The 14,059-nt window shown below is 34.0% G+C and overlaps 1 protein-coding gene across 2 annotated transcripts; it reads left to right on the top strand.

Annotated features, from left to right (window-relative positions):
• Positions 1-811: 811 nt before the first annotated feature.
• On the top strand, positions 812-12,458 carry LOC107023053. Of its 2 annotated transcripts, none has more exons than XM_015223603.2 (7): positions 812-972; positions 1,048-1,140; positions 1,291-1,404; positions 6,588-6,783; positions 8,669-8,985; positions 11,047-11,239; positions 11,855-12,458. In XM_015223603.2, exons 1-7 carry the CDS (start codon positions 823-825, stop codon positions 12,184-12,186), a joined length of 1,395 nt encoding a protein of 464 aa, XP_015079089.2. In that variant the 5' UTR covers positions 812-822; the 3' UTR covers positions 12,187-12,458. The 2 variants fall into 2 exon arrangements, with proteins under 2 accessions (XP_015079089.2, XP_015079088.2); XM_015223602.2 differs by having other exon boundaries at positions 11,044-11,239.
• Positions 12,459-14,059: the final 1,601 nt, after the last annotated feature.

Genomic DNA, 14,059 nt, shown 5'->3' with positions numbered 1-14,059 from the left:
ATAATAATAATAATAATAATAATAATAATAATAATAATAATAATAATAACAATAACAATAACAATAATAATAATACGAAAAAGAGCAAAGTAAAATGAAGAAAATAATGTTAATTGAGCTTTCTAATGTGTTAATTAGTAGAATTTCATAATTTAATTTTTGTTGAATAACATGAAATTATATATCTAACTAAAAAATATAATCAAAACAATACATGAATGAATTAATCTTCAAAATATTTGGAAATCATTCAAACTTTTTTACTAATATGACCTTCTTCTTGATGAAATCTTGAAATAATTATGATTCCTTCTTCATTTTCATAAACTTGTACCGAACTAATGCAAACATCAATTTGATGAATCTTGAAGAATATATCTATGATTTTTATCAATATGAAGATCATATGGTGAACTTATTAAGTACATGATTGTTGAAAAAAATGAAGAAAAAAATGTAAAAGAGGAAAAAATTATATTAATAAAAAGAAAAAATGAGAAAATGAGAATGATCATTGAACATAGATAGTTATTATTTATAGTTTGTGTAAACAATAAAAATAATTAAAAATAAATTGAAAAGACATATTATTTAAGTAGGAAATGTAAATAGATGGAGGTTTTGTTATAACTTATTAGGTATAATTAGAATAATAAATATGAATGAATTTTTTAATTAATAAACAAATTATTTAATAAAAAGAAATTAAAAAAGAAAATAAAAAAGGAGGAAAAAAAAGTTGAAATGAAGGCCACGGAGAGGTGCCACATCAACTCCTCTATCTTCTATCCTCTATCCTCTATCCTCTATCCTCTATCCTCTATGATCCTCATTTATATATATATATTGGTTTTCAGTTTCAGGATTAAAGCAAACATACAGTACTTCATTACACTCTTTCGTCTCCTCTTCTGCTGTGTGTTGAGGCGTTTGAAGCACGCAACAATGGCACCCAGAGGAAGACCCAGAAAGGTTTGAAATTTCACCTTTTTTAATTTGCATTGTGCTATACTTTTTTCTTCCACTGTTGATTGGTTTTATTCGCAGCGATTAAGCCGAATGGACGCGGCAACTGATGCCATGACAGCTTTTGGATTTGATGAACGGCTTGTTCAGAAAACAGTAAAACAACTTCTGAAGGTAAGCGTTAAGAATCTGGTGGGTTTTCCTGTTTTGGTTGCCTACGTGATTTTAGAACCATGGAACTCGTTAATCCTGCGATTTTTTGGATTATGCGCTCTTCTTTTGGGTTACGCGAAATTTTGCTTAATTATCGTTACTATTTTTAAGGAATATGGTGGAGATGTTGGATGGGCCTTTATTGAGGAATATGGCTACAAAGAACTCATTGAAGCTATTCTTCGTGATCAAGAGAGCAATGATGAAGACTCTACCAAACAAAAGGTTCAGTACTCGATGACTTCTGCTGAATTATTTTTTTGGGAAAATGTTTTACTTATCACTTCTGTGGTATTTTCCAGCTTTGATTGGATATAATTGTAAATGTCAAATTGTAAATGTACGAGGAGTAGATAGATAGGAGTTCATTTTAGTGATCATTTTCCTATTAAAAATTTGACAACAATGTCTAATTGTTGATTAACACAAGTAATATGGAGCAACAGTATCTATGTTCATTGAAGCAAATTATAGGTAGTAAGAGTTGGGATATATGTGCAAAGGAAGGAAGATATGTTCTGTTTGGTGGAAAAGATTTTCCTTGAAGAGAATAGTTTTCTCAACATAGAGAAATACTAAAATATAATTCCATGAAGGAATATATATTTTTTGATGAAACATTTTATGCTGTACCAAATGCTGCCAGTCCTACAATTTTGAGTCTTGCTATGAATTTTACATTTATTAAGAAACATAAACCTGCCGCTTTTTTGAAATAGACAATTTTTTTTTTGAAATAGACCTGCAGCTTTTAAACACTGTTCAGGAGAAGTCAGATTGTAAGCATTACTTAGAAGTTTTTTTCCACCTATATTTATTGATAAGTTGATCATTGGGACTCATTTTGTTTGACAGCTAAATTTGTTCTTATTATGAATGTTGAAAAGTTTGTCTATTCAGTTCTATCTTCATTCATTCAACAGAGCTACATACCCAAATTACATTACAGTGTTTTTTAAAAGTAGAATCGAAACCTTTTAGTGTAAATACAATATGTTTTTCTGTGAAACCCCGTTTTAAGTAATGTATACTGACCTTTATAAGCATATTGAATAAACTCATCTTACTATATTGGAATCCTTTATTTTCTTATGTAAGAATAAACTCATCTTACTATATTGGAATCCTTTATTTTCTTATGTAAGATATACCAGTTGGGTAGAACTAATTCTGTCCAATGTATATTTGAAGATAAAATTTGAGTGTCAAACTGATGATTATTATTTCCTTTAGTTCAATGGATCTGAAACTATTCTACTGGTCTGTAAATCCAAGTAATAATCCCTTCTTTGAACTGGAATCTGCTAGAGAAGTGTGTCGGATTAAGCTACTAAAAAACTCAAGCAGAAATATATTTAAAGAAATTACTAAAAGTCGGTGATGTTACTTACAGCTATATTGCAAGCTTTTCTGCTAAATGGAGTTGAAGTGGAAATTGCATGTTAATGCTTGATCCATCAAATAGAGGACATTGTTTGTCTATATTGTAGCATCCTGCAGGCTGTGTCCTTGTGTCATCTAACTGTTGGTGAAGAACTGTCATCATGTCAAGTGGAGTCTACTGCTCAATTTTCCTCATTGCTTGTGTTTTGACTGCTTGTCCATTCATGAATTATATCTCGTGTTTACAGTAAGCTGTGCTCTGTCAAACGTCTCCACTTCTGTTGGAGAAAATGGTTCCTTGAATTTGTTAAAAAATTTGTAAACCATCTCATTTAAATTAATAAAGGTGGATCTTACCAGGGTGTATCTATAGGTCGGGGAATGGGTTCACGTGAATCCATGCTCCTCTTCATACACCATGTATAACAATGCTATATTTTTTAAAAACTAGTTTTAGGGTACACACTCTGCGCATGTACACGAGTACAACTTCTAAAAATTACATAGATAGGAGTATCATACAATGTATTTGAGTTCCCAAAATAATGAACATTGATGTCATTTAGCTTTAGGTCTATAAGAAAGAGATCCAACTCCACTGAAGTCCTCAGATACCTTATTATGTCTGTGGACTTTTATGAGAATATGAAAATGATTATTTTGTAACCTACTTAAAAATGCAAGTTACCGAAGTACTTTTGTCAAGATTCTTCAAAGATTTGTTGAATTAGAAAGTACAGATATGATATGTAAATGTAGTACTCCACGATTTCAGTGTTATCTTGTATAATCTTAAGCATTGAAATTTATTAAGTATTATAATTTTAAACCTTTTAAAGACTAAGTCCTCAATGAGATTGAACTTTTTAAATATTCTTGTGACATTGTATTTCTTTTTCTTATATTAATTTAAAGTTAAAAAAGAGAGAGTACAATATCATAATTAATTTAGACTAAACCATTGCTCAACCTTTTTAATTGTGTCTGGGTTATCCATTGTGTTTAGTCCTTTAAGCCTCAGCCCTATGTAGTATGTAACAAGCTTTAGCATAACAAAATTGTTTTACTATGTCACTTTCAGCTCGTGAAGTTTTAGCTACCCACTTTTTATCTTTTACCTGTTCCCTTGGTGCATTCTCTAATGTTAAAAAGCTTACAAATCACAATAACCTATGATGCCAATACTTGAATTGAAGTGGAGTTATAGGAGAATCTATTCCAGTATGAAATATTTTATATATTTGAAGTCATAAATCTAAAGACATATTAGTTAAAATATAATTTTCGAATGTGAAATTTACTCTACATATAATAAAGAAGTCTGTCAACATTTCCCTAGAGATTACCATTATTTAGGTTGAGGGATAGACAAACAGATAGACAGATGGACAAACAAATAGATAGATGACCTTATCATTTACTCCCTCCATTATTTATTTGTTTAGTTTTCACTTGGCGTAGAGTTTAAGAAAGTAAAGAAGACTTTTGAATGTTGTACTCTTAAACTAAAGATATGTAGAGTGTACCCAAATATCCTTTAATACCTTGGGCTTACATATGTCACGTGGAAAGTTGAAATTAAAGAGTTGCCAAAAAAGGAAAGAGACTTTCTTTTTGAAATAGACAAAAAAGAAAGGAAGACAAACAAATTAAAACAGAGGGAGTAATAATTTCCTAATATTTAGGCCTTTGAAATCAATTAATATATAGAGATATCTTAAACAAGTAACACCTAGAACTGCTTTTAGCAGTGTTCATTCACATATCCTACAGACTGCAGTAATAATGAATGTATATCTGTGATTAAAATATATCTCATCACAATCCTTCATGAAGTCCAAGACTGAAGATTATGGTTTCCAAAGCTTGTAATTTCCTCTTCTGTATTACTTTCGGAGGCTGGTTTTCACATTCCAAAGGCAGGAAAGCTTATACTATGCAAACTGATATCCATGTGAGGCAAAAATCTAGCGCTTCATTATTGTGGCGGTATTAATCACATCATAGAGTTACTTTTGGGCATGCCTCACCTTGTGTTCTGTTGGGTTGAAACAGTACTTAGAGCCTGTTTGAATTGGCTTATTTTAAGTGCTTTTAAGCCAAAATTTAGCACTTGAAGTGTTTGGGTAAATTAATTAAAGAAGTGCCTATAGGAACTTTTTCCAGATTTGTTTCTAATCTGTGAGAAACCTGGTGCTAGAGTGAGTGATTGTTGGACAGAACAGGGATGGAACATATCTTTAAGAAGACTGCCTAATGATTGGGAGGTGGAGAGGGTGGCAGCGCTACTGGGAAATCTAGCTGGAATGATTATAACCAGAAAAGCAACAGACTATCCTGCGGAAACATAGTAATGATGGAGTTTCTCAGTCAACAATGCCTACAAAAGGGGACTATAGGGGATGACAGGGGGCCCAAAATATAATTGGAATTACTTTTGGAAGAGTGACATTCCTACAAAAGTAAAGTGTTTCACCTGGTTAGTGATAAAGAGAACATGTTTAACAGTTGAAGTTCTACAGAAGAAAGGCAGGCAGCTGATCCCTAGGTGTTTTGTGCAATTTGACAGGGGAAACAAATAACCATCTCTTCCTGCACTGTAAGTTTACTGCTCAAATTTTGGAACCTGTTTCTCAACATCACAAGCATGAACTGGACAATGCCAGAAAATACATCAGATCTGTTGAGCTGATGTATTAGGAGGGGAGGCAGTAAGGGTCAAAAGAGATGGTGGAAGCTAATACATCATGTGTATGGTGGTCAGTCCGGAGAGAAAAAAATGGAAGATGTTTTGAAGATAGATTCAATTCCATCCACAAAGTTAAATGGAATTGTATAGTATCTTTACTTTTTTGGTGTAAACAACTTTGTATATATGATATAGATCAAATTATAGATTTGATAGGAAATTTGTAATTTTTCCCTTTTTGGAGGTAGCCAGCAATACCCTTAATGCTCAAGCCATCAACCTTACCAGTTTCAAAAAAAAAAGTTTTAAGCTACAATGGTAAAAATAAGCCATAGGCCATAAGTTAGAGCTTTTGACTTATAGGTCAAAAGACAAAAGCCAATCCCAACATACTCTTACTTTTTGAATCTTGGGGCTATGCAGAGAGAGCTTATCATGTTTACTATCTTGATTTCCTAAGGGAAGAATGAGAAGATGGAAGGCTTGCTTTGTAGAACCTGTTAGGGTAAATTCTTGTCCTTTATGCTTCACAGTGACATACTATGTATTCAGTTTTATCTGTTATTCTTAATTGGTGAGTGTGCTAGATGATGCAGTCATCTCTTTCTTTTCTTGTCGTATTTATTTGATCTAGTTCTTTACTCCTCTGTGCTTTCTCTTAGTGAAATTCATCCAGCTCATATCACTTACCTTGGACTCTCAGAACTAAAGGAAGCATCTTTTGTTCCCAGCTTTGTCTAAAATCGTGACCTTGTCTTGAGACTGTCGGCTATTAACAATACGAGCCGCTTCTGAATCAAGCCCACTAGGAAATTAAGCTTTCTTTCTGCTGGAATTGCTAATCTTAACATACTTCTACTTCCACCATTGTCCTTTGTATGCATCTTTATTATTCATAAATCAACTCATAGACTGGCTTCTGTCCTTTATTTATTTGTCAGCACTACAAAATAAATAGGAAACAAGAAGCATGATTTATTTTTTTGAGTGAAACTCTAGGATCTAGATTCACTTTTGAACAAATATATAGTTCTACAACTGCTAGCCTAAACTGTTTGATATCTATAACTACACGGCTGAGCTACATTTTCTTATCTTCCTTGGATCAGATATTTTTCTGGTACATTAAAATGTTATTTCTGGTTAAGCTTGTATATATAGGGAATCATCTATCTGATTTAATCTGTGTATAGCATGTAGTGCCAGTTACATGAAATGATTGCTGATTCAAAGTTTTCACCTCTTCTTCGATATTGATATGATTGTTACTTAATATCATTGCCGCTAGAGTTGTATATGAATATGATGATTAGCTAAAGACCTTGAATTATAGCAGGGTGTCTCCTCACAAGTGGAAAGAGCAGAAGACCCTGCTTTACAAAGCATCCTTGGTCCCTCAGGCACACTCGTCGATTCCACAGACAACAAAGCTGGTATTACTGTCGGAGAAACGTCATGCTCTGAGCTTGTCAATGCACCAGCACCAATATATGTAGAGCTATGCAGAAACAAACAAGCCATTTGCAGTACTGGTAAAGAACTGTTAGCGTGTACTAATTCTGCTGCTTGATTTGTCTAAGTTTCTGCTTATGGAGTAACAATTTAGCTATCAAGCAATGGAAATCAGTTTAACAAAGTAGAAAGACACTTGGCCAAGCCAGTACATGAGTATAATTCATCCAAATCAGATAAATTAATTCAGTATACAACCTCATGAAGAAGGGCATACAAATGTGTCCAAGATGTTTTTTTTGTGAGCAAAGGCAGAGACAATCAACCATTTGTTTTTACACTGTAAAGTGGTTAGCCAACTATGGAACTTGTTTACTAATTTCAGAGGCATAAGGTGGACTATGTCTAAAAGGGCAGGTCAGGCTCTATTAAGCTGGAACTATGAGGGGAGTGGTAGCATGGACAAAAACAGATGGAAAATTGTCCCAGCAGTGATATGGTGGACCATTTGGAAGGAGAGAAATTCGAGATGTTTTAGAAGTGTTAGCAGTCCTTTGCATAGGATTAAAATGAGTTGCATTATCACTTTTTGCTATTGGTGTAGTTCGAAATATATAGATGATCCTGTACCGATTGTGGACATCTTAGGATCCTTGTAAGATGAGATAGGACCTAGAGATAGATTTTCTTTTTTTGGGGTTGCTGAGACTACTCAGTTGTAAGTAGCTCTGTGATGTAAATTTTTGGGACACCAGCTTTAGTCCTGAAGGTTTATACAAAAACTTGTTACCTTTGTCAAAAAAAAAAATCAAGGAAGATTAGAATACTTGGATTGCAAGTTCACTGACGAAACTGATGAGGCTGATGGGGAAATGAGGCTGATACCCAGGGTGGGGAGATTGATGATGATGTCACACATCGTAGTGGTGTAGGGTGGATGAAATGAAGGCGCGCATATGGAGTGATAAGAAGGTTTCACCAAAACTTAAAGACAAGTTCTATAGGGTGGTGGTGTGGTAGTTTGACCAACTATGTTGTATAGAGTGGAGCATGACCAGTTAAGAACTCTCACGTTCCAAAGATGAAAGTAGCGGAAATGAGTATGTTGAGATTGATGTGTGAGCTTACTAGGGAAGATATGATTAGAAATGAAGATATCTAGGATAAGATAGGAGTGACCTCAGCAGAGGATAAGATGCAAGAAACGAGACTAAGATGGTTAGCGCATTTGATGAGGATATGCACGGATACCCCAGTGTGGAGGTGTGATAGGTTGACTATGGATGGTTTCAGAAGAAATCGAGGTAGGACAAATAAGTATTGTAGAGAGGTGATTAGACAGGAAATGATGCAACTTCAGTTTACTAAGGATATGATCTTAGATAGGAGGCTATGAAGGATACAAATTAAGGATAGATGGCTAGCAGATAGTTGAGAGTTGTCTCACTTACTGCTCCATAATAGTAGTTGTAGTTGTTTTTTGGTCTTCGATTTCTGTTACTATTTGTTTTTTCTTATACTTCTGTCTGTAGTGTTGTTTCATTGTTGTTATTGTTCTTTTTTTAGAAGGCTTTGTCATCCTATCTTTAGTATTTATCATAACTCTTCACTTCCATATTTCTTTTCCCAAATTGTTTTTGTGTTATTTTCTTGAGCTGAGGGTCTATTGGAAACAATTTGTCTACCTTTTAAGGTAGGGTTTAGGTTTGCCTACACTACCCGTCTCAGATCCTACCTCTGGGGATTACACTGCGTATGTAATTGTTAACAGAATAAGGAAGATATAATATTGCATTCTTTTCTACTGCAGCAGTTAATTTTTTTTTCTTTTTTCGCAATAGTTCACTCGTGCTGAAACTTGAATGTAAACCTCTTGCTTCTTTTATTTATGAAACATTAAGAGTGCCTATATGACTTTGAGGTCCATGTTATGAAAATTTCCTTAATAACCCTGTTTTGCACAAGTATTTTGCCCCCCACCAGTTGAAGGAGATGGAAATAGCTGGAAAGACGTAGTGGAAGGCCAAATCTCTACCCAGAAGGAGATGGTTAATGCTGTTTGGTGTGATGGTGGAAATTCCAAGAATCAAGTGCAATCAGGGAGTAACTCTCATGATTTTGCTTCACCTCCAACTTCCTCCCCCTGCCCAGTTAATTATTTGAAATTGTGTTCTGGGAGTCATGTGCAATTAGGGAATAACTATCCAACTGCTTCACTATGCCCGGTTAATCATGTCGCCCGTCCTGTTGATCATCACCCTACAGCTCTTCCTTCCTCAAAGGTAATCACAATTTTTTGTTTGCTATTTTTTTTAAATGGACTAAGAAGTATGAGTCAGTAGCCTTTTAAACAATGTTCATGATAAGTCATATTGTAAGCAGGACATGAAGTTCCCTTTCAAAATTTATGAATGATACGTTCATACTCTTTGATCATGAATCGTTAAATATCTACCTATTCAGTTTTACCTGTATACATACATTCAATATGCAGGAAAACAGATTCCTGCAGGCTGTATACTTGTGTCATGTAATTTTATGGATGAATAATTGTCCTGTCATGAGGAGTCTATTGGCCATTCCTCATTGCTATTGTTTGGTTGCTTGTTCCTTTCATGTATTATCCCTCGGATTCTCTATAACCTGTGATATTGATTATTCCATCATGTGGTCTCCTTAGCTGTTTGGAAAAATGGATCCTCAAATCCGTTAAAAGATATGTAAAGCATCTCATTGAAATCAATATAAGTGGATCTTATTGCTAACTTAGGCTGCTATAGTCAATCATTATGTGTTCTAGTATGAGGATCCACACTGTCAAATTTCTTTGTAACTTGATCTACTTGAGTATTTTGTCTGGGCATGATTTTGTGTGGCACAAATAGTAGATGCTTAGAGGGAATGATTTTCTGTGGCACAAATAATAGATGCTTAGAACTGCTTTAAGCGTTGTTGATTCACATATCCTGCGGGTCTGCACTAATAATGAATGTGTATTGGTGATTAAAGTACATTTTATCACAACCTTTCCTTCTGGTCCAAGACTGAATATTATGGTTCTGCAAAGTCTAGAGCTACTTCAGGGCATCCCAAAGGCAGGGAATATTACGCAATGTAGAGCTAAATCTGTATGAGGTGCTTGTCTAGTATTTCATTGTTGAGGTGGTATTAGTCACCCTATAGAGCTACTTCAGGGCATGTCTTGTGCTTGGTAGACTTGTAACAGTGCCTACATTGTAATTGTGGGATGGTGCAGACAGAGGTTATCATATTTACTACCCTGCTTCCTCCGGTAAGAATGAGAAGATGGCAGGCCTGCTTTGTCGAACTTGTTAGTATAAAAATCCATGTCCTTTATTCTGTTCAGCAACTTGCTATCTATTCATGTCTGCATATTTTTGACAATTGATTAGATCATGCTAGATGAATATTGGACTGAGTCTGACTTAAATGAATCAACATGACAATAAGGATTTACATAGCCGACCCGAACTTGAATGAGGCAAAACTTTTGCTGTTGATATGAGCATGCTAGATGATGCAGTCACTTGTTTCTCTAATCGTGCTTATCATTTTTTCTGCTTTACACCGAGTGCTTTCTGTTAGTTCGAGTTTATCCAGCGACCGCACTTGTTTCCCTTGGTCTCTTAGAAATAAACAAAGCATCTTTAATCCCAGCTTCCTCTAAAACGATCACGTGGTTCTGAGACTGTCAGCTATTAACAATAAGAGCTGCTTCTGAATCAAGCCCAATAAGCAATTAAGTTTTCTTTTTGCTGTAAATGTGAACCTTAAAGTACCCTATTTCCACCTTTGTCCTTTGTATGCATCTTATGTGTCTTAAGTCAATTTATAGATTATGCATCTTATGTACCATAAGTCAATTGACAGATTATGCATCTTATGTACCGTAAGTCAATTGATAGATTGTCTTCTTCCGTTTGTTATTGGTTAGTACAACATACCAAAGAAGAAACAAGACACATGTTTTATTTATGAGTCGAACTCCCGGATCTATATTTCACCTTTGAACACATGTAGTTCTTAGACTGCTAGTCTAAATTGTATGATATTTTTAACTACACGGGTCTGAGCCACAGTTGCTTATAGTCTCCATTCGGGGTACTTGTTATTTCTGGTTGAGTTTTGTATAAATAGAAAACTAGCTACAGGTTCATATCTGTATTGCATCGAGTGCCAACTGCCAACTATATGAAATGCAATGACGCTGATGAAAATTTTCATCTCTCCTTCAATATTGATATGATTATTACTGATGTTCATTGCACCTTGATTAATATATGCATATACTGGAATAGCTGAAGACTTTTAAGTTATAGCAGGGTTTTTCCTCACTAGATGAAAGAGCAGAAGACTCTGCTTTATTAAGCACCACTTGTCCTTCAGGCGCTCTTATTTCCACAAACAATGAATCTGGCAATACTCTAGGAGAAACAGGATGCTCTCAGCTTGCTGATGCAGTAGAACCTATACACGAAGAGCTTTGTGGCAACAAACAAGACATTGGCAGTACCGGTAAGGAATTGATCGTCTGTGCTAATTCTACTTCTTGATTATGTGTAATTCGTCCAGGAAGTAGCCATTTAGTTGCGAATGCCAAGCAATGGAAATCAGCTTAACAATGTAGAAAAACATTGAATCTGGCTCCCTGGCCATTCAACAGGAGATTCTGAAAATGCAGAGTGCTCACTCCCGGTAATTATATTGAAGCGCATAATTGGTTCAAGATCACGAGACGTTAAGAATAAAAGAAATCCCATTTATTTATCATCCTTTGTTTAGAATCTTAGCCTATTATTTATTTATTTATTTATAATTCAGATATTGTTTATAATTAAATGTTTGTTGGACCCATCAGATCAGTTAACTAAAAAACGGATCATTCCTTTGCTTTTGGAAGACAGCCACATAGTTTCATTATCTCTCTTCTAAGCCTTCTATTTCACTTTTATTCCATCTGTCATCTTTTAGGAATAAAAAACAGCCAAGTCATTGACCAATAGATTAGGGAGGCTGCACTATTGCATTTTTTTAGAAAAAATTATTGTAATTGCAGCAGTTTCATTCATTCCTAGTTCACTGGTGCTGGAACTTGGATTGTGAAATTACCCTAACAACCGTGTTTTGCAGAAGCATTATGTCTCCCACCAGCTGAAGGAGTTGAACAGAGGTGTAAAGACATAGAGGAGGACCAAACCTACTATATCCAGAAGAGGCTGGCTAATGTTTTTACCGGTGATGGTGGAAATTCTGGGGGTCGAGGCAGTAACGTACCTCCAACTTCAGTTAATAGTGTGCCTACCCCTGCTGATCATATCCCAACAACTCTTCCTTCCTCAAAGCGAGTTTGCCTTCGGCCACCAAGAAGGTCATTTCCTTGTTATGGCTGGATTGAAAGTGACAGTGAAGAGGATGCTGATGACTTCATACAATTACAACCAATGAAATGCGTCGAGTTGTAGGGGCTTGCTTATTTAGCCAAAAGACTTAACAATCACCATGCTTGCTGCTTCTTCCATTTAGTTTCTCTTTTGGGTTATCATAAGTAATAGACCATACATGAAACCCTAGATGCTGCCTGTGAACTTCCACCATGGATGCCAGAGTTGTTCATTTTCCTTGTGTATAATATCTCTACAACCTATTCAACCAACTGTATCCAATTCGAGATTGGTTTTGCAATTTATTGCGCTTCACAATTTGGTTTTATTTTTCAGAAAAAAGGTTTAAAATATCCTCAATGTCCTTCCGCCTATTGGATTACTTTTACCCCTCCCTCGTTTATTGGGTCAAATATGCCCTAAATCTATCGCAAATAGTTTAAATTTACCCTCTTTATACCATAAAAATTGTTTGTGTGCAGTAATTCATGACCTCATTAAGATTATGAATAATCATTTTCTAATATTCGAGTATTAGAATATTGGCATTGTCACATATATTAAAAACTTGAAAGGTGGTAAGATTCTTACTCTGTAATTAATTTTATCTTCTACATATTTTCAATTATAATATTTGTTCTTTTTTGATATAATTGGCTTCTTAATATTGAACGGTTTTTCATAGATTAGTCAATTATCACCTTCTCTATTATTTGGTACATGTACATGCAAAGTATAAGATATTCAATTTGATGAGCTTTTATTCATTCTTTATCTATAAATTTATCACATGAAAGATATCAAACCCCTCGTATTCTCATATGTGTGTTCATTATTCAAGAGTCTACTCCAATTGCATTCATCAGTTGGATGAGAGTGATAATAGAAAGGAAGCCGGGAGGAAGAATTACAACCCTATTCCTGCGCCCCTCAATCCCATATCTACTACTTAGTCAAGCCCTTAACTACTTCTATATCTTAGAATAACCCTCCTCTCTGATCGACGTTTTATAGTCTTCATATCTATGGAAAGAGGAAGCTAGGAGAGGATTCTAAACAATTCTATCGAGCCGGACAACAAAAAGAGAAAGATAGAATACCTTTCTTAGCTAGTAAATCATAAAAAGATCTCATTTAGTTTTTAAATACATTTTAATCATATTTTAAAAACTAAAAATATCTTAAAATACATATTTTTGAAAAAAAGAACCACCAAAGAATTATGAACAAATCAAGTCAAATGTTTGTTATTCTGGAAGGCATCGACTGGTAAAAAATATAGGAAATAAAAACAATTATATGTAATTAGGAGAATAAAATAAAGGTTAGAACTAGTAGGATCCATGATAACATCCATCATCCTTTAAGGAGTTGTGACTTTTTTAATAATGCACAATAAACATTTGTTTATACTATTTTTGTTGGCTATAAATAGAAGAATTCCCTCACATCTTTAAATTAAGAATTTTCTAAATTTTCTATTCTTCTTTTTCTTTTTCTTAAAACACGTAATTTATTATTTATTCTATATATATTTATATTATAATATAAAATGTATTAAAAGAAAACACCTTTTTCATTTGAAGGACTGTAACTTTTTCAAAGAGTTGTAATTTTTTTAAAGGAGTTATTACTTTTCCAATAAGGCATAATAAATATTTATTAATACTATATTTTGTTGGCTATAAAACAAGAGTTTCTCTGACATTTTTAAACCACAAATATTCTAAGTTTTCAATTATTTATCTTAACACCCAATTTAATAAATATTCTATATTTCATACTATATTTTTGAGCAGCTTTATGGACCATTAGTCCAATTTATTGATTGTCTCAAGGAAGCTGTATAAGTAAGTACTAAACTACTAATACCAATTACCAAATGTCTTAGCCCCAAATCATACAAGATATTTCATACTAAAATTTTATATATATATATATATATATATATATA

This window comes from Solanum pennellii, chromosome 6 (genome assembly GCF_001406875.1).
Source record: "Solanum pennellii chromosome 6, SPENNV200".
NCBI lineage: Eukaryota > Viridiplantae > Streptophyta > Magnoliopsida > Solanales > Solanaceae > Solanum > Solanum pennellii.
Note: the sequence above shows the minus strand (reverse complement) of the source record. Positions and strands in the feature narration are given on the sequence as shown.